Below are 24,063 nucleotides of genomic sequence, written 5' to 3' on the forward strand. Positions count from 1 at the left end.
TCAAGAAGGTTTTCAGTGCTTTGTTTATTTTCTGTATTTCTGGCTTCTGCTAAATGCTTTACAAGAACTTGAAATATGTTACCAGTTAATCACAAGGCAGCTTTGGCCAAAACCCTGTTGTTGAGGTTCAGTGAATGTGACAGAGCAATAGCTCACTTTAAATAATTAAAAGTAACAGGGAGGGTTGAGAGATATACAGCAAGGAACTTCAGAACAGCAAGATTCTTCAGAATATGCTGTTTGCTTTGCAGTAGTAGTGCTTGTGCTTTCACCAATATACAGAGAAAACACTTCCTTCTCTTGTATTTTGGGCTTTAGTTTTAATTGATTCTTCTTACCAAATTTATTGTTAATTGAATTTCACTCATAGCATTATTATCTGAATGACAGGCAGTCATGAAAAACATGGAATTGATGAAAAGCCTTTTTTAAAGTTAAAAATTATGGGTTAGGCTCAATTTGGTTTTCCAACTTCATCTCATTAGAAACTTTTATTATTGACAAGATCTTCAAGATGATAAAACTATGGGATATAGATATTGACTGTATGTCTCTACGTATCTTATAGGTAGACTTTTTATGCTGATAGAAATACAAGAATTCCCTAGTTTGGCACTGAAGCTGTTTCTTTGACATATATCACATTCCGTGAAGGGCTGAGACCTTTTTAGCAATTACAGCTGTTCTGTGCTCAATATTGGCATGGCAACATACCAAGCAGGAGTTTTTAGCTGTATGTAGTATTATATGCTTTTTCAGAAAAATTGCACATACAGCAATTGTCAGTAGTTCTGACAGAGAAGCTCTATGTCAGCAAACTTTGGGTTAGTTGTTGTTACCAGTATACTTCTCTCTTAATGGTCACTCACTTTTATTCAGCTGGGCCATAAATGCATGGGAGTCCCATTTACTTGAAGACTAAGGCTAGTTTTGCATTAGGGCTAGGTTAACTGAGCCTAGATTCCTTTTTTTTTTTTTTTTCCTTAACTTGCATTGTCTTAGCACTATTGTAAAGGCTACTTTTTAACCAAGAATTAATTGTGCTTTTGCTTTTATTAAAAAAAGAAAATTAAAAAGCAAAACACCTTTTGGCGAGATGGTGATCTGCTATTCTGCAGGCATTGTAGAATGCAAAAGCACAGGGGTTGTCAAGCTCTTCTTTCAAAACTCTCATAGAGAGAAGTGTTCAGAGTAACTCTTGGTTATAATTACATCTGTCTCGTTTTAGTAGCCAAATTTTTTGACATTTTACTCGTGCCATTTGCATCTTAACTATAACAACTTGCATTGAATGATGAAGATCGGCACTGCAAGGTCATCATCACATCCATTCTGCGTATGAGAACCATGCAGGTGGTTCATTTATGCAGTTTGCTTCACTGTGCTGCAGAATATGTGGATGACAATTTGAAGTCAAACCAGAAGACTCCTGATTTATGTTTGAAGGAAGAGATGAATGAATCCTTTTAACCAGAATGCTTTGTGTATTAACTTTATTGACGAAGACATTCAAACACTGGGAACAGAAGGCCAGTAGCTCTGAATGTATTGAATAGATTTATTACTTCAAAAATGTGGGTTTATGCCATTACCACATGTACTGGAACAGATGTGGATAATATCTCTGTTTCTTTTGCATTATTCTTCAGACTGTGGCTTGTTTGGTGTCCCACTGTCAGTTTTACTGGAACAGGATCAGAAGAAGGTACCAGGAACCAAGATCCCACTGATTTTTCAAAAGGTGAATAGGCATGAACAAGTCAACTTGTTACATACTGCAAATGACAAACAAATTACATTTTGTCCTGGATTTATTTGCTTCTTGTAGCACGGTTTTCAGTATATGACTCTAATCAATCGAAGTTATTGTAACTCTTATTTGCAGCTTTACTTATTAATTCAGTAAATGCGATACTTTGCTTTGTATCAGACATATTTTGAGTTAAAGGAATAAAGTTTGGGTTTTGTTACAACTGGTCTCTGTGACTTAGGCAAGTTTACTAATAAGCTTGTGAAACTTGACAATCTGTGTAAGAACCTACTGCAGCCAAATTCCATTTCATAAAGGTGGTGTAACATCCATCATGAGTTGGACTGCCCTTTATTTTTTTTCAGAACAAATACTTGAAATTCTGTAGAAGTTTTCAATCCCTGTCCCACAGGCTGATCCTACCTTTCTAGGAAGTGAGTTGGGCCACAAGGCAGGTGGCTAGGAGATGAGAATCATCCTGGGTAACTGCCTCTGTTGGTGGCAGCAGCCCTCTTCAAGATTTTTTTGCCTTAGTACACAGGGGGATGCTTTGGCTGGTATCATGCCATGGTAATGGGGAAAGGAATGGGAAAGATGATGGAGACTGTTTAATGCCCATGCATAGCAAGTCTCACTGCATGAGAAGGGAGAGAACACAGTGTGTGGACCTGTCCTAACACTGACAGAAACTCAGTGCTGTGTCATCACCATTTCAGTAGGCTTAGGGACCTGCTTGTTATTTTTTTGAGAAACAGAAAACTCAAAGCAGTTTTGCATCACTCTCTTAAAACTATTGCTGTGTCATTCATGCCAGAAATTACTTCCTCAGGATCCTAAAAATATATTTCTGGAAAAGACGCTATCTAGAAAGAAAGAAATCAAATAACAAAAAGTGATTGATCACTGTGCTATCCTACCCACATTGTAAGCATAGTTCTTCAGGAAGAAAATTCTATATAAGCATTCCTAGCTTATAGATGCGATTTGTTTTGCAAGGTGCAGATGTCACTCGGAGTACAGTTTTTCTTTAAATGATAATATGAAAATAAAGTTTTCCATTTCTTCTGCCTGATCTCTACAGCTTCTGCTTTCCAAGAATAGGAGATTTATATAAATTGCAAGAAGGAACATTTTTGTGCATACTGCTTTTTAAATGTACTTTGGTTATCACTGAAATGAAACAAGCTGAGGTAATAGGAAGGTTGCTTAATTAAAAAAAAAAAATCTTTTCATGAAAAATACACCTAGTTTTTATTTCATTGAGGAATTGCAGTTAAAAATAACAACCTAATTTAGTCTGGGGGTTTTCCGACTGGAAAATCTGAGGGTAATACCAATCCATTTGTCTCCACCAGACCTTTCTGCTGATAATAATTCAGGTCTCTGGTCTGCTAATGAAGCCATGCAAAGCAGCCCTGATAGAGATGAAGGGGGGATTTCCTGTAGGCAGGAGGCTGGTGGTGGCCAGGGGCCACCTCTTAACTGCCTGCCAAGGGAGCACTTGTGAGTGAGTGTGTGTGAAGGAGTTGTGGCCACCGGTGGTGCCGTCAGACCTAAGGTCCTTTCCAACCCTAACTATTCTATGATTCTATGATTCTGTGGTGGCAAATCACATTACGTGCCCACAGTGACTTTGTATATGATGCATGAAACTGGCAGCTGCTGCTCTGGTGTAAGCCAGGTACAGTGAGAGTTGGATGCAGCCAGTTAGTGCCTTTTATCTATTTATTTACTTATTAACCAAGGAAAATATACTGTGGTGACACGTTTAATGCTGTTTTATAACTTTGTGGGTTTTGTTTTGGTTTTTTTTTTTTTTTTTTTTTGTATGTCTGAACATCTTTATAGCATTTATCAGTTACATAAATATTGTAGTTGGTAAATCCCCTTTAATTTCTGTTACTGGAGAAAACACAACTATGTTGCGTAATTCTTCTTACTCAGGAGCTGGCACAGGAAGGTATGAAACAAAGGCACTGCCCTAGCTAAACACTGTGAGAAGCATTTGTGCTAAAGTGATGTCATCAGCTTGTGATGTTTGCAAATTTATTTTGAATACTCTTGGATCCGTCCTTCAGTGAATACTTCTAGGTGTATCTTTTAGAGACACAGAATTGGTGATACATGTTTTAAGTACTTCTACAGAATTTCTACTAATTTATCTAAGCCATGAGTTGGATTGCAAACTGTTGGGTTTGTTAAGAGAATGCCAGTATTTGCAAAACTGAGGCTTTTTCTAAGCCTGAAAGTATTTACTCTGTTAAAGTTGTGAAGAAGAGTGTATGTGAGGAAGTTAGTATCTCTAACATTATCTTAATTATTTTGATTCTGAGATATTTCAACTAAGAGTACTAATTGGGATTTTGTTCTGCAACACCTGTAATCCATATGTGTTTGCTTGTTACGTGTGTCTGCACAGATGCATGTGTACACATACACACACCCACAGATACATGCATAAAAGCTCCAATATATCAGAACAATCTATCAGTAATTTTTAATTGGCATCTTCATTCATGCAATTTGGTTTGTGTTTGGCAGTTGATTGCCCAGATAGAAGAAGCAACGCTGGAAACAGAAGGACTTCTTAGAATACCAGGAGTTGCAACAAGAATAAAGGTAAGACATTGCACAGATTCTTAACATCTCCCAAAACTTACCTGAGTTTGCTGATTTCATTTTGTCATACAGATCTATTGTAACACCGGGTTGTTATGAAAATCTTGAAAAACAGAAAGCAAAATCTCTTTACAAAGACAATTGTGTTATATTAGCCAGAAAGCTGATGGTTTCATCCAGTGTAGCTTTGGGGACAAGACTAGAGTTCAACTTTGAAGGAGAGTCAAGGCTATGTTTCAAATTCAGTTGTGCCAAAATCTCATTAATTCTTGGCATGAGCTTTCCAGCCTTTTGCTTTTTCCCTGATCAAGCTTAATCATCTGAACAGTTAATACACAGTCTTTTTACCCCAGGAGGAAGCTTTTTTTCTGGCATTGTGAGCCTATTTTAATAGGTAGACTTAACCTATGTTATAGGGCAAGGCACCCAGCATGTACTGAAGAACCTCTCACATTTATTTTTATGAACAGCAATGTCACTACTAACTCACTAAGCACAATCTTGTTAGGCACATCCACACACACCACCACTTTGCAGAGTGAGTGCCAATTACATGCAGTCTTCCTCAGTATTTGCCTTAATGCAGGAAACTAAATACATGGCATGATTCATCCCAAGAGTCAATGTGTTAAAAAGATGGTCTGAACTGGCATTAAATTCTAAATGGAAAAGACCATTTAAGTAGATTCAGCTGTCCAGAGATGTCTGCCAGTCTCTGTCGTGTAGAACTTGGTCCAGCAGCTGGTTCATTAGAAACAACTGAAAGAAGGGAATGTTATGGAAATTGGCTTTGTTTATTTACCAGTAACTACGAGATTTTTTTTTTTGCAATTTTCCTCCATTCTTTATTTTCCACTTTTCATCAGTTCTGCAAACTGGAATGATTTCAGAGGGATTTTGTTTATTTGTTTCTTCTTTGATTTTTATCAATGATTTCCCAGGCAGGGGATCATTTGATATTTGATTTTCATTACTTTTTTTACCTTTTTATTTGCATCTTTGAATTAAGCAACTGTTTTGTTAGCAAAGATGTTAAGTTCCCTAACTTATTCAAATAGAAAATTTTATAGAAAAGCAAAGAATTTAGAACACTAAAGGACTGATTTTTTTCTTAATTTTCTTAATTTTTTTCTCCTCTAGAATAATGAAATATTTTCCTCATTAAGTAGTTTTATAGAAAGACACAGATAATCTCAAGAAAAATATTTTGCCATCTTATTCTATAGATTTTAGTTATTATTAAAATAAAGCATTGCATATACTCCTTAATTAAGTACCTTTACTTTAAAATCTAAGCATTAGGATGCATAGTTGATATTTCTGCCCTTGCCTCTCAGATATAACAATTAATTTTATCTAGATGTCTAATACTGCATTTGCTACAGAGATTTGGTCTGAATGTGGACTAGTGCCTCTGACCTCCTTTTCTGCCTCAAAGAGCTGAGGCAAGAAGTGAGGGACTTGTAGAGAAGTGTCTCAGGGCCACTGGCCCTGTACTCAGGCCAGTTCCTACTCTGCTGGACTGGGAGTGGATGCAAGGCTGGTACTGATGCTTAATGAGAGTCTAAGGAGGACTCAGTCTTTGCAGTGTGTTCCCATTTATACATCTTTGAAGCCCAGTAATAGTCCTGCTGTGGGAGCAGGGCAGGTAGAGGGTAATGTCCACTGTAAAGAGTATCACACGCTTTCCCAGCCTCAGAGTTATGAGGCATCACTGAGACTTTGCATGCTGTTTATTCTGTTGCATAACCTCATGTTATGCAGTACAGTCCCCTTCTGCAGAAGGCATGTTTGACATCCACTGCTAGGCAAAGCTGTATGTGCCAAGTGGCATGCAGTGGTTCCCTGTAGATGGCCAAACATCCAGCTATCCAGTCACACAAATCTTTTCCCCGTGTTTTAAAAAAAGAACCAGCCTCACCTTATTGTATGTTTTGATAAGAAACTGTGTCAACATGCCCGATCGCCATATTTGTATATGAAAATGGCCATGCATGCGTTACAGCAAGACCATTTGATAGCAGTTTCAGAATTGCTATCTGTATCAGCCACATCTCAATATTTTGGGGGAAGGGAAGTCATAACCTTTATGTGCGTGGGTGTGATATGTGGTTCTTAGAATATATTCCATTTGGCCTTGAGGCAGCCCCAAGGGATTTCTTCCTGTATGATTTGCCAATCTGCTGCCTATTACTATGTGTTTGCTTGCAGTGCTTCTGATCCCAAATTTATCTTTTTGTAGCAAAAGATCGGCGGCAGCTGGAGTTCAGTGATATTTCAGATGTTCCTTTTTCCCCTCTTTCGAAGTGTGGAAAGTATTGCTGTGTGTATAATGCATGACTTCCAGCAGCCAAGTGTTATTGGTGCGCTCTGTGCTGTCTTTCAGAGTCTATGCCAAGAACTGGAAGCAAAATTTTATGAAGGGACTTTCAACTGGGAAAATGTAAAGCAGCATGATGCAGCAAGTCTTTTAAAACTCTTCATCCGTGAACTGCCTCAGCCACTCCTCACTGTAGAATATCTCAAAGCTTTCCAAGATGTACAGAGTGAGTAGTGTCCTTTCTGTCTCAGCTGAGAAGAATTGCAGTGCAGTGAATTGCCTCTTTGCCATAGCAGTATTTTCGCTAATAATAAGTGAAACAGAAACAAAAATTGAATAAGAACAATATGGCTTCTGAGAAAAGACTGAGCTTATTTTTGCTAATGTACAAATAACATTTTTCATGTAATATCAAGGTTAATATTTTACACATAAAATGAAAGCACACCGTCACTTTCTGATGTTTCTGACAGTCTTCAGGAGATATAGATGGATTATAAAGAAATGGTGTATTGTGGCATCAGTTTATAAACAGTATTTGCCTCAAAAGCAAACAGCAAAGGTACAGTAGTTCTGCAAAAAATCTAAAAAAATGGTAATTTATAGTGTTTAGAGTATTTCATCCATTTATAACAGGAAAAGTTAGAGCAGAATAGTCAGAACTGCTGATCATCCCTGGTCCCTTGAGATCAGCAAGTGCCTGTGAAAATGTCCTCCTTGCCAACTGGTCACCAAGGCAGCAAACATACCAGCTGTAATTGAAAGAGGGCGTGATAATGAATCAGGAGTAGAGAACCCACAGACATAAACTCCCCAGTCAACACAGGAGCACAAATTTCAGAAAAGTCTGTTCCCCTTGTCTGCAGGCAGAGCGATGGCTCATTTCTAATGGACACTTTCAGGGTATTTCCATGGGCGGGCAGATAGATGAATATTCTTAAAAACTGGGGGCCATGTCAGTCTTCAGATTGTGAACTGCCTTTCAAGCCACTAAATCTGTGGGAGTTGGTGCTTAAGCCTGCTCCATAGTATTGTTGATTTTGCAGTACTGAGCAGGAAGTTAAAGCTGGCGGGGGTGCTTTCAAATGATGCTGGCAGCAAACAGCTTCTCAAGGTTGTTCCACTTCCATGGTACTGATTGGAGCCAGGAGGGTTTCTCCTTGCCCCTCCTGAGCTTTCTGAAGGCTTATGTGGTTTTACTTACTCAGAAAATACTCAGGTGCCAGGATCCAAAACACTTTTTACATTGAGCTAAAGGATTTAATGCAAACCAGATACAGCACTTTATAGCCTCCCATTGTATAAATTGTCTGCCCATCTTGGTGGTTACATGTAATAAGATCAGGTGGTAGAGAAAAAGGGCCATCTTTCTGACAGTGATCAGTGTTTTTCATGATATTCTAGGTAGTGTGGTTAGAATTTAATATTTAAACAACAGAATTTAAACAATTTTATTTAAGTAATTCAGACAACTAAAATTCAACTGTTATTTAGGTGAACAGACAGAAAACCTTGATTTATGTAACAACTTTTAATTGTTTTGCAGTTCCATTTTTGCTTACGTTCCTAGGGAAAGGTTGACTCACTGCTTTTTGAGCATTGTGATCTGGTGTCTTGGAACTAAATTTAAGCCTTATTTTTAATGTATGTCTTTCTAGGGCAGATAGACACTGTTATCACTACTTGCATGTTTTAAATGGCAATTTAATTTGCGCTTATTTATTCAGATCCTTAATAAATTTATTTAGATCCTTAATTTTTATTATTGTAGAAAGTAATCAGCAAGGTGGTTGGTTTGGTGGGGTTTATTTTTTTTTTTAATTTCATCGGTGACCTTTTATCTTTTTGGTGGTACCTCCCAAACTGGTTTGGATGAAATGCATTTGAAAAAGCAGTTCAGTTAGAGTCCCAGCAGGATGCACAGGAGCAGCCCTGCTGAATTTTGAAATAGTGTGGTAAAACTGTGTCAAGTGCAAGTACTTCTATCTTCACTTGTTTTATGTGTGGCGTGATTCATAAGGAATCTGCTTGAGACTTGCCAGAGTGTGTCCTCTAAAGCATGACAGGAGGAAGTTTTCACAAGTGACAAACGTGAGAAAGCTGGGACTTTCTGCTGATCGGCACTGACAGAACATAGGAGCTTTTCTAGGAAGTGGAGGAATGTAGTGATGTGCCCATCCTGCATCTTGGGTGAATGGCATACCACTGCGCAACTGGGTAAAAGGCAGAACCAGCATCACTTTAATTATAGCTCACTACATTTGATACAGCACTCACTGCTCTACGTATGTGTTAAGCTTCTCTGTTCTTGGCTTTATCCCCACTGGTTGGCCCTTGCAGCTGTTGCTGCTTATGTTGCTGGAGATCTGCCTTATTCAACAAGATGTGGTATTCGTTCTGTGTGGGTGACTTGGGAGACCATGCAACTGTTAAGCCGATCAGAGAAACTGTGAAAGCAGTTTTGAATATACTCTTTTATATGTTAGGGCACAGGCTCAAAAAGGGAGGAACCGTTAGCTGACTTTCTTCTCGTAACATTGCAAAATAAAGAATCACAAGGCATCTAGAAAATATTGCCAGAAGACTGCTGAGTCATACAGCAACTGAATCCTAAAAGAACATTTGGAAATGAGTATCAGAAAAGAAGGATCTGCCAGTCTGTTGTCGTACTGTGACAATTAGCCGTTTGTATGCATTCAGCATTTTGCAAGAGGTTCCCCTTAGAAATCATACTTTTTGAAGAGGACAGCTGACACTTAAAAATAGTGAGGTTCATGTGCTTTGCTTGCAGAACTTCCAACGAAGAAACAGCAACTGCAAGCTCTGAATCTTTTGGTTCTCCTGCTACCTGAAGCAAACAGAGACACTCTGAAGGTTAGATTTGCTAATACTGTTTTCCTGCACAAACATTTTGTCTGTTTCTGTGAATCCACTGTAATAAGTGCTGTTGTCTCTTCACATTCTTTTTTTCCAGTCCGAAGTCCATGCTGAAACTAGTGATTCTTTTTTTTTTTCTGAACTTCAGGAAGGACCCCACCACCACCACCCGCCCCGGACCCTAATTCCTCCCTAATGACTTTTCAGAATGTGACTTGAAATTCTTCCAGGAGATTGCAATAATAACCTCCCAATGAGCGACCTTTTTCTCTTACAAGTTCTGTTCCTTTTTTTTTTTTTTTTTCAGCAGCAGTCATTATTTCCACTGCAAAAAATAAACAATATTAGAATACTGTGGATGAGAGTTTGCTGTTATGAAATGGGTTTAGCTCTTCATTCTTATTCCCTGCTTTCCTCTGTGTTGGTTGTTTCTCTTCTTAATAAGCTGGAAATTTACACCTCCTATTGGTATTTGCAGCACATTACACGGAGTCTTCCAATTTGGGCTTGTCCTTTTGCAGCAAAGCTATTCATCTTTTTTAGAACATGCTTACTACTGAAATTGCTACAATCAAAAATGAATTTGCAGGATTTGTGTAGGATGCAGAACAACATCTATTACAAGCAAAAAATCCTGTTAAGACTTATTGTTCAAACACAACTTTGGTTTTGAGTTTATTTACTCTGTGGAAGCAGTCGGGATTGCTCCTAAATTGAGTTACGAATATCAGGAGGTGAATTAATTGAAGATTGTCAGTTTCTAACTGGCTACCTGTCATTTGCAGTGCAGTGGTTTATTAATGAATTGCCTACCTTACAGAACTAGCTACTCCATGCTTCCGTAATCCTGACTACTGGCAGTATTGTGTTCACTTTCAATTGAAGAAAAGCCAACAGTAATTTTTTCACAAGCATCTGTGGGATGCTACTTATGCACCTACATAACAGGGATATTGAAAAAAAATCTTACTGTGCAGGGCTTTGAAGACACTTGTGTGTTTCTGAAAATGTTATCCGCAAAAAAATAACAAGAATTACGTACTTTGTTACTTAAAGGAAACACAACTTGCATTACAGTCCTCTGAACAAACATATCCACACTTCCTATTATTGATTGCTTGTAATGTGGTTGTTCAAGGAATGAAGAGCTTTTTCCAAAAGTATGCAACATCATGTTTCACTTGTAACTTTTTCATGTGCAGAATTGAGCTGTAAGTTCTGTTGTTCTTTCAGGTACTGCTTGAATTCCTCCAAAGGGTAATTGATCATCGAGAGAAAAATAAAATGACGTTAAAGAATGTTGCAATGGTGATGGCCCCAAACCTTTTCACGTTTCATGGGTTTAGCTCAAAGACTATTGAACAAAGCGAGTTTGTTATGGCAGCTGGAACAGCAAATGTCATGCGGTTTATGATTCAATACCAAAAACTTCTCTGGACAGTAAGTGTATTTGTAATGGGTGGGGGTCAGGGAAATAATACATTTTACAAACAAAGCATCTGAACAAAGAAGTAATGTGAACATATTTCCATGATTTAGAGACATATCAGTCCAATCCAGCTGAGTTCTTGCTTATAGGTAACTTTTATGGGAGTGGAACAGAATCATTACATCTTATGGTCGAGTTAAGCTCTGATGTTATGAGTTTTAATATTGTACGTACCGTATGTGAATTCAAAAATAAGTCCTTGGGGGATCTTTGTATTTGGCCTATCAGTATACATTGTTATGAGGAATTTATTCTTTTCTGCTTAGAGTTATTACCAGGAAACAATGTTTAGTCCATTTTCCTTTTGGGACAAACTTCCTATTACATAAAACATGTTTTGATAAAACATGAAGTTTTGTCATGGTCTCAAACAAAGCTCTAGCTTAGATAGATTGGAGAAGTTCAGACTTTGTTGCCCATTAACAACTTTAAACAATTTTGACCTTTGCTGCATGTGAGGAAAAATTATTATCACCGTTGTACAGACGAAGTGTTTAGGGAATTTCTTTGGCTGAGGAAAGTAAAACACTGCATGATTCCACCTCTCTTCCCCTGAGAGTGTACTGCATGGAATATAGCATCACAAATAGAGCGGGTTTTAAATTGTTTCACAGCTTTATATTACCTGAATCTTTAATTATGACTGGAAAGAAGTACTATTTTTTTCCAAGTTCTACCTGACTATCTGTCAATTTACAAAGTTTTGATACATTAGTTACTTAAGGCACTTACATAGATATTCATACCTACTATCTATATACATCTAGATTCCTAAGTTTATTGTTAACCAAGTGAGAAAACAAAACACTGAAAGCCAGAAGAAGGAGAAAAAGGACAAAGCTATGAAGAAGCTTCTGAAAAAGATGGCATATGACCGGGAAAAGCATGAGAAACAGGAAAAGACCCCTGATGATGTAAGGAAACATACATTTCAAATACTCTATTAGTAAGACTATCATTTCTAGTGAGAAAGTGGACATAGCAGAGGGGATATCTACATTTATTTAACTAAGAATTTCAATAGATCGCAAGTTAATGTGGGTTTCATAGTTTATTGGTTACCAGCATGACACCTTTAGAGGGTCGGGCTGTTTGTTTGTTTTATTTCCCAGATTTTTCAAAATATTTCTAATCTGAAAAATGATATCCCACAGGTTGTGTGCCACTTTGGGCATATGAAACAAAAGCACATTAGGTCTGTATGTGTAGAGGGAGGAAGTGCTGTGGCAACACTCAGTATTACTGTACCCATGTTTAGATGCATTGTAGCCCAGTGAAAGTCACAGCAGACCATGTGCTTACTTAAAAATAAATATCTAGATTTCACTATTTGATATTTAATAATGTTTGGAAACAAAGCTAGCATTTAATCCTTTGTCTTCCTTCAGGAGTTCCCAAATCACTGAACCTTCTGCCTCACTGCATCTTTCAACTATTCTTTGTAAAGTGGAGCATGCTAGAACATGCAAAAACCTACCCATGCAAGAAACCACAGAAAAGTTAAAAAATATAAAAAACTTGATAAACTGTTTCTTTTGCAACTATTGCCCAAGTGTCAACTCCCAGCTTACCCCTGAGTATATACGCTACAGTTCAGTAGAGTATATACTCGCGTATATATGCTCCACTAGGTAACTGACCCACTGATGGGTTCTGCCAGACCCATCAGTGATGTCAAGGTATGAATTTCAGCGTTAACACTCTTCACACATTTTTTTACAATGAAAACCCCCCATAAATCCTGTGCCATGTGTGTTAATTTTCCCCATACTTTGGAAATATTTTAATTGAATTGTTCCTACTGGCATAAAAACTTTTAAAAAATATATTTTGTGTACCTTCAAATTGTTTATTATTTACAATTTCGATGAACTTAGTAATTACAATTTTTTGAAGCTCATTACCCTATTCAGTATGGAGTCTTAATTATAATGCATTTGAAATACATGATTCCAAAGTTATTTTAATACATGAACAGGTAACACCAAATGTGTGCGTCCTAGTAACCTAATGAATGCATATCAGATTTAGCTGGTGTTGAAAATACCTTGTGGGCTCGAAGTCAGAGTGAAGATTTTGGTGAATTAGAGACATCTTGTGGTAGCTTGTAAAAATGCGTTGATCTGTATGGTCTGTGTTTTTCTTACCAAATATGCGTATGGCAAACTGTTACAAAAAAGGATTCTTATATTCTAATAAAGACCTTTTTTGAGCTATTAAGTGAAAAATAGAATATGGCAAATGAATAGGCTATAATGTCCCTCATATCTTTCTGGTTTGATCTTGCAAGTATGCCTTCTTTTTTATTTTTTTAATGTGCAGATAGCTGGATCCTTTGGACAACTGCATCCAGTATCTGTTGGAGACTTGTATTTCAGCGTTCTTACCTCATTTTGCATGTAATATTTGACCCATCTCTTAATGTCCAAAATTAATTTCTCAGGCATCACTTTGCCTAAGTGTCCTACCTATTTATATGAAGGAAGCTGTACACAGAATGAGGACTTTAAAAATAAAGCTAATTAAACACTGACATTTGTTTTACACTGATAGGAATTATTTGAATATAATTCAGCTGAGTTACGATGAGATGAGGCTTAATGCTGCCATCCGCTGTTCAACATAGAAATAACAGGAAATGAAATGGTCAACTGCTGTTGCATATTCAGTTATTGGAATTTCTTTTATAATTCAATTCCTTTGGTCTTTTAGAGTAAAATATGCCTGTTTGATCCACTAGGGAGCTAGGGCTGAAGTCTCATGTAATACATTCTTACTCAAATGTAAATGTAAAGTTACTGTTCAGTGATTTTCTTTAATCTGTGGGGGTTTTCTTCAAAATTAAATGCTACAATTTTTATTTGAAGCATTCAGTAGTTTGGGTGCCTGAGAATATGTTACTCTTAAAATCATATTCACAAATGGCTTCATTGTGAATGACAACTTTGTAAATTTTTCTAAGTCAAAAATTGTTTCATTCTTTAAGGATTTTTTTTATTATTATTATTTTTATTCCAAATTTTCAATTTATACTATCTTAATTTGAAATTGAGATGGTTTTCCTGTGGAGTTTCTGCATTTCACTATTAGACGGCAAGTGAGGTACCCAAACTTGTGATGAATCCTCACTCCAATGAAAACTGTTTGAAACTTCTGAGAACTAATTATCTTGTCTGCAACTGAATAAAAAAATAAGTGAAAGTTGCTGTATTCTGCCACATGCTGTGGCACCCCATGAGATTAAACGTAGGTGGACAGAGTTTGAGTCACTTCCATACCCTCCAGAAATACCTCAGTATCTTTATTGTTAATGCAGTTAGCACATTAGGATAAAATTTCATTTTATCTCTGATGAGGCCTCTCTATCAATCACATTTCCCCATTTCAGATAGAGGTTAAATAGCATTTACAGCAAGCTTTGGGCAAGACCTCTGTACAAGAGAGTGCTTAATGTTAGAGGGCTTATGAGGGTTAATTGTTTTTCAGGATACCTATGTATACCTATGGCCTCAAGTCAGTGTCAGGGATTAAGTCATTATGTTGCTTTGGGGGTGCATAATGCTCTAGCCAGGCAAAGAAAGGTGCCCTCAGGACTGGAAATTTAACTACTAGCATTCAGCAGATTTATACCATCTGTCATTGTATTCCTCTGTATATTGCTAGTGTTCCAATACAAGGAGCAGTCATGTTAGCAGCACAACATAATGCTACTGGGCTTATCTAACACAGGTTAGAATAACCATTGTATCCTATAGTCATTCTGTTCGCATAACCTGTTTGAATTTTCACAGTATGTTACTGACTCTTGCTGAATTTGTTATGCACTGCAGTGCCAGATTATTTACTAAAAAAAATTGCTGTATGCTAAATCATTTCTCTCTGTATAGTTCTTTGTCCCAAACTCAGTACAACACTTTGTAGTTCAAAGTGAACAGCTGTATCGCATTTCTTTCAGACTTTGTCTCCCATGTAGCAAGATCCTTTTGAATCCCAGATTTGTTTTTCATAATGCTTGTGCCCCATTCCTGCTTGGTAGCATTCTACATTTAATAAGTATATATTATATTCTATCCTCTTGTGTTGTTAGTGAAAATACTGCATAGTCACTTCAGCATGTTGTAAGTTACCTTATAGGTACTTGGCTTATATGTTGTGATGTGGAGTCTTAACTTGGGTATTTTGAATAGTGCTGCGCAGAGAACAGGTCCTTCTGTGACTCTGCCCTTAGATGTTTTATAGCCATGTTTTCTTTCCTACCAACTTGCACAGTGAATGGGCTAGGGGATGCTCAGTATCTGCTCTGTCTATAGTTCAGCACTGTGAACATATTGTACAGCTGAGCATGAGTTCTTCTGTAAATGCAGGTGGTGAAAGTGGCAAAATGCATTCATTAGCTGAGCTAATAATGATTCCGTCTGAATACACAAAGTAATTATTCTGTTTGGTCTGGGACCATAATGTTACAGTTCTGTGGACATTTCTTGTTTTTTTCTCTCATCTACTCAAAGCAGGCAGGCTTTTACATCATTTATTACATGCCTCTTGTATAAGAAAAAAAGAAACCCAACAAACCTGTTATCCAGCTGAAGGCTGGAAAAACTCCATTAAAATATTTGAGACAAAAATGATACAGAATTGCAAATAAAAACGAAAACCAGTTTAAATTTACCGTGCTGAATTTGATGAAAGACCAGTTAGAAATATTTGTAAATAACCATCCTTAAAAGTTCCCTTTCCTTTTGCTAGGATGCCTACAGCTTGGAAAGAGGTAGAAGATTTTTAAGCAGGAGTTAGCTTCCTAGCAGATGGCTACAGCCACTGTTTCCATAGCTGGAGGTCTTAAAGAACAGATTTGAGAAAATTAGGGAAAAATGTAGGAAGTTGCTTTTTGAGCTTGCTTCATTGCAATCTTACAAATTTTGATTCCTTAATTACTACAAAGAACATTCTCAGTTTGATGATCCTTAACGCTTTAGACATAAATAGTTATTATGCCTAGTATTTTTAAATCAATAAATACTAAGACTGGATATAGGAGAATTGTTTAGTTAAAATTACTGGGTTAGAGCAATCCCAGGCACAGCTACAGGCTGGGCAGAGAAGAGATTCAGAGCAGCCCTGTGGAGAAGGACTTGGGGGTGTCAGTTGATGAAAAAATGAACATGAGCTGGCAGTGTGCGCTCGCGGCCCAGAAAGCCAACCATATCCTGGGCTGCATCAAAAGAAGCGTGACCAGCAGGTCGAAGGAGGTGATCCTGCCCCTCTACTCTGCTCTCGTGAGACCTCACTTGGAGAATTGTGTGCAGTTCTGGTGTCCTCAACATAAAAAGGACATGGAACTGTTGGAACAAGTCCAGAGGAGGGCCACGAGGATGATCAGGGGACTGGAGCACCTCCCATATGAAGATAGGCTGAGAAAGTTGGGGTTGTTCAGGCTGGAGAAGAGAAGGCTGCGTGGAGACCTCATAGCAGCCTTCCAGTATCTGAAGGGGGCCTACAGGGATGCTGGGGAGAGACTATTCACTAGGGACTGTAGTGAGAGGACAAGGGGTAATGGGTTAAAACTGACACAGGGGAAGTTTAGATTGGATATAAGGAAGAAGTTCTTTACTGTGAGGGTGGTGAGGCACTGGAATGGGTTGCCCAGGGAGGTTGTGAATGCTCCATCCTTGGCGGTGTTCAAGGCCAGGTTGGATGAGGCCTTGGGTGTCATAGTTTAGTGTGAGGTGTCCCTGCCCGTGGCAGGGGGGTTGGAACTAGATGATCTTAAGGTCCTTTCCAACCCTAACTATTCTATGATTCTACTTACCACAGCTCATCACTTGTATAGTAATGAGCCTTTAGCCTTTTCAGGAAGGTGTGCTTCTGATTCTGCTCACGTTTATACTTGTTCTATATTCGTTTAACTGATGGTTTCAGAGAAGCTATTCTAGATTCACAGGTGCCCACATTTGTTCATTGATTATGAAAGAAGAAATGTTCAACCTTACAATTGCAGTAAATAGGCCGAGGAGGGGCAGGGGGGAGAAGAAAATGAACTGTCATAATCAACCTTGACTACTGAGACTCTCATATTTCTTTTCCTATCAGAATGAGTACATTTGGGTAAATGGTAATGTAATATGAACAGAAAAATTACGTCAGGATTTCCAGGAACAGAAATTAGGATCTTATTCACAAATAAATTATGCCTTTTGTAACTTTTAATGTCACGTACTGCAAGTTGAACAGAAAAGCTATCCTTCGGAACCGTCCCTTTCTGTAACTAATATGATTGATATTCATCATCAAGGACTTTCGGGTTGAAATAAAATATGAATCCATTATGTAGTCAGGCCTGCAGGTTGACTAGTTGAATATATTCTGGAGAGTAAAAAATAGGGAGAAAAAGTTGCAGTAGTGAATATCTGTTTTAAAAAGAAATGATATTTGAAAAGAGAAATCACTCAAGGTAGCCTGACCTGTGAATACTTTGTGATTTTTTTTTTTTTTTTTTTTTTTTTTTGGCATGATATTCAGATTAAATGAAACTGGAAAGGTTTCTTCTGGAAGTTTTAGTGGGGGCAGGGGGATTTGGAGCAAAGGGGGGTTGCCTGGCTTTCATGCCTGCAGCAAGTCTTTTCATATCAATCTCATGCTTCTTATTATACCAAAGTGTGTCTTAATACAGCAGTAATTGTTATTGTTATTCTTAACATCTTTGAAAAAGAATTAAAACACTACTGTTCTTTTATTCTAAAGTTCTCCCTGTTGTTAAAAGAAGATTTGAAGGTCTGATGTAATCTACCGAATTACTGTGTAGTTATTATTTCTGCAGTGCAGTGAAGTGTAGTAGACAGTAAAGTACAGAAAAGTGTGCTAAGTTACTTATTCCATACTGTATTTTGAGAAGCTCATCAAAGCCAGCTTCTATCAGCTTTGTTCCAACACTGTTACTGCTTTGCAGGCTGATGTTCCTCAGGGAGTGATACGGGTGCAAGCACCTCATCTTTCGAAAGTTTCCATGGCAATACAGCTGACAGAAGAACTGAAAGCCGGTGATATAGTAGCCAGGTTTCTCAGCCAGAAAAGGTACAAACGCATTTTTGCTTTGTTACCATTTCAGGAGAAGTGTCTTTTTATACATTGCATCAAGAGAAAAGTTTTAAAATAATTTAAGTCTAGGTGAGTTCATGAACATTTCGTCCGAATTAGCTATTAAAATACATGCTTGAGGAATTGACTTAATGTTCCTTATGTCATTAAAGCTCACAAAGCCTTCACAAATACACAAGTGCCCTTAGTAAAACTTAACTGCTGTTTAATCTGATGGGTCATGAATAGTTTTGTAATTTTCTGGGGACAAGGCAGCAGGAAAGCTACACGTAAGTCATACAAATTGATTTAGAAAGGCGGAAGTTTTAATCAAGTTTTTACATCTATTTTTTATGTATATGAGCAAAGTAAGATATCAGATTAGACTTAAGAAAAAAAAAAAGGTAACATTTATGCATCATAGATAATTATTCACGCTAAAACAATAATATCATACACTACTTGACATTAAGAAGCTGCTTTTTCCTAAATCCTGGTTTTAGAGGTTTACACTTTTGACAGAAAGTTATTTATAGGCTATGCTTTAGCATATATTATTACAGTTAAGCAGTGACAATAATAGAACCCCTTTGTAATATGGGGACTTTATTATTTCACTGTCTGTATTTTACTTCTTCTAGTTGCAAGGAAATTGAAACCAGCAAGAATGTGGTTTCTCCAACCCAACCATAAGGCTTTTTCAGAAATATGAAGTGTTTGAGGAGAATACTTTGCAACAGCAGTGAAAGAAAAATCAAAGGGTAAATCATAGAATCATAGAATAGTTAGGGTTGGAAAGGACCTTAAAAACATCAAGTTCCAACCCCCCTGCCATGGACGGGGACACCTCACACTAAAGCATGTTGCCCAAGGCTATGTCCAACCTGGCCTTGAACACTACCAGGGATGGAGCATTCACACCTTCCTTGGGCAGCCCATTCCAGTGCCTCACCACCTTCACAGTAAAGAATTTCTTCCTTATATCCAATCTAAACTTCCCCTGTTTAAGTTTGAACCTGTTACCCCTTGTCCTCTCGCTACAGTCCCTAATGAAGAGTCCCTCCCTAGTATCTTTGTAGGCTCCCTTCAGATACTGGAAGGCTGCTATAAGGTCTCCACGCAGCCTTCTCCAGGCTGAACAGCCCTAACTTTCTCAGCCTCTCTTCATATGGGAGGTGCTCCAGTCCCCTGATCATCCTTGTGGCCCTCCTCTGGACTTGTTCCAACAGCTCCATGTCCTTCTTACATTGTACTCCTTACAAGGACACCAGAACTGCACACAATACTCCAGGTGGGTTCTCGCAAGAGCAGAGTAGAGGGGCAGGATCACCTCTTTCAACCTGCTGGTCGCGCTCCTTTTGATGGAGCCCAGGATATGTCTGGCTTTCTGGGCTGTGTGCACACGCTGCCGGCTCCTGTTCAGTTTCTTGTCAACCAAAATACCAGTCTACTTGCTAATAACAACAGAATTAATAGAGAAGGCTGCGTGGACACCTCGTAGCAGCCTTCCAGTATCTGAAGGGGGCCTACAAGGATGCTGAGGATGGACTATTCGTTAGGGACTGTAGTGATAGGACAAGGCGTAACGGGTTAAAACTTACACAGGGGAAGTTTAGATTGGATATAAGGAAGAAGTTCTTTTCTGTAAGGGTGGTGAGGCACTGGAATGGGTTGCCCAAGGAAGCTGTGAATGCTGCACCCCTGGCGGTGTTAAAGGCCAGGCTGGACAGAGCCTTGGGTGACATGGTTTAGTGTGAGGTGTCCCTGCCCATGGCAGGGGAGTTGTAACTAGATGATCTAGATGATTTACTGTATCAGTAAATGAGTATAAACACAAACGGTTTATGACAGGTACACTTCTGATCTTAATTAGCAAAATTTCTCCCGGACATGTCTAAGTGGCTGATGTATGAGCTCTTTCAAATTATAGTAATTCATTGTGGTTTGTTCCCAACAGTGGAAATGTCCAAACACTCAAGAAAGAAGAGGTCTTTCTTTATGAAATAGGAGGAAATATTGGTAAGAATGGCTTCTGTACAACTTCTTTTGCTAGAATAGGATCCCTTGGCACATGGTCCATAGGCTTCACTGTGGTTACATTTTTATTCATGTTCCTAGTTCTCCCTGACAATAAGTCAGACAGTTAACCTTGGAAAGAAGGAAGCAGAGATGTTGGTGTTATCATCATATTTAGTAGTCTCTTATTATTTCTCCCAGAGGAAGACAGCAGCTCTAACAGATGTTCCTGATATGTAGGTACAGTAAAGAAGCACAGAAAGGTTGGATAGGAAGGTGCTTGAAGTTCATCTTATTCATCAGTTTTTACTGAGGTGTAATAAGAATGCTTACAGTCCTTCATGCTCTGCAGTTTGAGCGTTGCTTGCAGGTTCCTTTGGGATAAAAAAACGCTCAACCAGAAACATGACCTAGTGATAAAATTTTCCAACAGTTATTCTGTCGTGCTCTGTGTCTTTCAGACCCTCTTGATTAAGGCAAATAGCAGATCAGCAAGGTTAATGCCAAAGGATAATTTTGAACACAGTTCTGAAATTTTCTTAAATAAATGCAAAAGTATTTTTGCATTGGGAATCAGTTTCTAATCACAGTATTTTTCATATGCTTGGAAAAAAAACCTAACTTGAAAATACTATTGGACTGGGCTTACATTTACTTTTTTTATTAACTGTGACCTGTTAAACTTTATTTGAAGTCATACAATTCTGTGAATACCCAATACTTCTAAGTATATTAAATACATTTCTAAATCTTCTTCTTTGTGTGTGTGTCTAAACCAAAAAAATTGAAGTAAATTAAAAATAAAACTTTCCTATATTCCCCACAAAAGATATGTTTTAGGGGTTTTACTAAGTCCGATGGCAAAAAAGAAGTTACTAAACTGATGCCACATTAATGTATTCCATGTTCTCATATCCAGTATGTATCTATGTTTACTATGCCTGTTAAAGCAGGTTGTGATCCTAGATGTAAAACTTTTTTGCAGGAGGGGCATATCTTTTTTATTGTACAGAGGTGTAATCATTGCATAAAAAAGGTTTTTGTAACAGAATTCCAGTGAAAATGGAACAACCTACTGTCACTTTAAACATGTGATGGGAATTGTGTCTTTTAGAGAAAATACGTGGCTAGTTGCATGTTGCTAGTTTGTTTTGTTATGAAATGAAATGGGATAGAAAGCTTAGATGTTTCCTCTGCATAGTTTACTTCCAGACAATTTCAATTTTAATCAGCCCTTACAAATGGTCTCAATTGAGATAAGAGAAACTCCCTGACTTTAACCTGCTCTTCAGGTTTAAGTAAACCAGCTTTCCTGATCTTTGCCCTTTCTCTCTGCCCAATGCAACCAGCTAATATGGAGGTAGCCCAAAAGTGAGAAGAATTGACAGTCTCATGATATGCTCATATGCTTATACTTAAGTTCATAATTGTAACATGTGCAGTGCTGCAATCCTGTCCCCTAGCAGATGGAGCTGCTGAAGTCTCCAGAAATTTTTTGAGTACTCACTATAGGGCTTCAAGGCACTGAACAGGACTTCTGTCATTGCTTCATGTCTGGGACTGGATAGAGACATGGGAAACCACTGTCCCTATGCTCTCACTGCCTGAACATGCAGTTCAGGCATGTGAGGAGGAGAGGGCCTGATTCAGCAGTGTGGGTACAGGTCATGTAGGTTGGGACAAAATTCCCAGAAGTAATACAGCCTGCCACCTGGCAAGGAGAGCAGATGGAGAGGGAGAAGAGGGAGACTGCGCCTGGTTAAGCATGGAGTCTTGCCTTCTTGCGTGCTCTGTCTACAGAATCCAAAGAGCTGTCAAACAAACTCAGCTGCAGCATCACACCTCTTCTTGTCTCCTGCATCAGGAGCACATGTGCTGGAAATATCTGTCTAGCATGCAAACCATCTGCCCCAACCATTTGCATGGTGGAGTTGGAGAAGAGTTGTGATGTACAGCTGCAAATGCATGAGGTAATGCTTTGCCTGGAGGAGAATGGGAGGAGTACACACATCTTGATGCATCAGTGTATGCTATTTTTATCATAGCTACCAGAAATAAATAATTGCTTGTAATGTGCCAAGAACACTAAACTACTTTTCTCTCTTAAGACAGTAACCATTACAAATGCTATGCAGAGCTGCTGACTAAGAGGGGCCAGATAGGGAGTAATACCTTCTTAGCAGGAGGACAAACCTTGCTCAAATTTTCCATTTAAGAAGGGGAAAATAACCTGAAATTTTAATTGACTTCTATGCAAATGTGCAACTAGTGTTTGGATTTAACCACAAAATGGCCAGAGCATTGTTCCTTTTTTCCTAAACCTTTGCAGAGGGGAGCTCCCATGTGCATGGTCTATGTGAAGAGTCTGACCTAGAACGTGCCACAGAGGTGGCAGAGCCCCTTCCTTCCTCCTCTGTCCTCCTTTCCTCTCCAAGTCAGATAAGGAAGGGTAAGAGCATTTCTGGGTTTTAGCAGCATTGACATTTATTTGATACCATAGGGAGGGCTTGGAAACCTAAGTGGAACAGAACAGTGATAGGAAGTTTGAGTTTTTTCCTTTCTTTTCATTACTGTTATAACCACATGACTCTTCTGTTTCTAGGAGAACGCTGCCTTGATGATTATACCTACATGAAGGACCTATACCAGCTCAACCCAAATGCTGAGTGGGTTATAAAATCTAAGCAGAGCTAAGCTCGCAACTAATGGTAAAAGAACAACCTGTGGACTTACTTTGTAAGGCTAAATGTTTCAAAGGGATAGTGTGTCCTTTCAACATTCAACTATCCTGTGGAAAAAAAAAAGTGACAGAAACCCAACAGTGATTACCAGTAAATTTTCAGTTTTACTTGCAGAAAAATTTTGGAGATAGCAGTTTCCCCACTCATGTTTGAAATGAGAATAAGTACCTTAAATATTTTAATGGCACTTGTCTACCTCCCATCTGGTAGGTCTTGTATCAGAAGAATTAATTTTTCAGATGTTTAAACTCTTCATATTAGAGATCTACAATCTTTTTGTGTAGATTTTTTTGTTCATATAGGTCTTTACAGTGCTAATGCACTAGAGAACCAAATCCTGCTCAGCACTTCTGAATGGTACAGTATTAAAAATGCCTAAACCCAGTCATATGAATTTCCCAAGTAAGTGTGAAATTCACAGGAAAAAACTGCAATGCAATATATTTTGTCTTTGGAAGTCCTAATTTTGTTCATTCTCTAGGTAAAGTTTGATGAAAACTATTTCAAAACAACTGTGAAAATGCTTTCTATGCAGCTTTTTTGCTAGATCTTTTAAATATTTTTTTTTAATTCTTATTCCAGTTGATTGTATTCTTGAGGTTATTTTTAAAAGGACAAGGTGAGTCATTTTTAAAGCTCGCCACTCTTGGCAGTGTCCTTTCTGGAATATTGTCATGTGCTAGAAAGACCATGAAGTTTTCCAGCAATGATATGCAGCTATGCTATATACGCTGGTTTCAGGCTTTTTGGACATCTGATTGATTGCATTTTGTGACCTGCCAAAATCTGCCAATTACTAGCACAATAAAAACTTTTGGGAAGAATAAAATAACTGTGGAGGGAAACTGTAGTCTGAATTTCATAGGTAGCAAACCACCAAACCTTTCACTCAAAATCTAGTAAAGGTCTACTGTATAATCAAGTAAAGGTCTACTATGGAGTTCACATAAGGCTTTTTGGATGTTATCTACCATCAGCTTTATGTCTCATCTATCCTGGATGTGGCTAGAAATCAAGTTCTGATTTCCCTGATGCTGACAAATGCTCTCTAAACCACTTAAAAAGTTAGTAATCCAACGGCGAACTATTGCAAATCCTTCTCTTTGCAGAGGAGGGCTGAAAGCTCCCCGTGGAATTCACCGATAATGAATTTGTAGACTGATGTGGCTTGTTGCAG

General features: G+C 38.1%; 1 protein-coding gene across 1 annotated transcript in view; it reads left to right on the forward strand.

Annotated features, from left to right (window-relative positions):
• Positions 1-22,839, forward strand: part of ARHGAP18 (Rho GTPase activating protein 18) — a gene marked incomplete at its 3' end in the record, with an annotated part of 65,792 nt that extends 42,953 nt beyond the window's left edge. Inside the window, exons 7-15 of the mRNA XM_080616739.1 lie at positions 1,650-1,741; positions 4,292-4,369; positions 6,756-6,915; positions 9,481-9,563; positions 10,800-11,006; positions 11,823-11,969; positions 18,002-18,126; positions 20,087-20,148; positions 22,748-22,839. Of these exons, the coding sequence (XP_080472865.1) occupies positions 1,650-1,741; positions 4,292-4,369; positions 6,756-6,915; positions 9,481-9,563; positions 10,800-11,006; positions 11,823-11,969; positions 18,002-18,126; positions 20,087-20,148; positions 22,748-22,839 (1,046 nt within the window). The remainder of the gene's footprint in view (positions 1-1,649; positions 1,742-4,291; positions 4,370-6,755; positions 6,916-9,480; positions 9,564-10,799; positions 11,007-11,822; positions 11,970-18,001; positions 18,127-20,086; positions 20,149-22,747) is intronic.
• Positions 22,840-24,063: the final 1,224 nt, after the last annotated feature.

Source organism: Psittacula echo (genome assembly GCF_963264785.1).
Source record: "Psittacula echo genome assembly, chromosome: 4".
Taxonomy (NCBI): Eukaryota; Metazoa; Chordata; class Aves; order Psittaciformes; family Psittacidae; genus Psittacula; species Psittacula echo.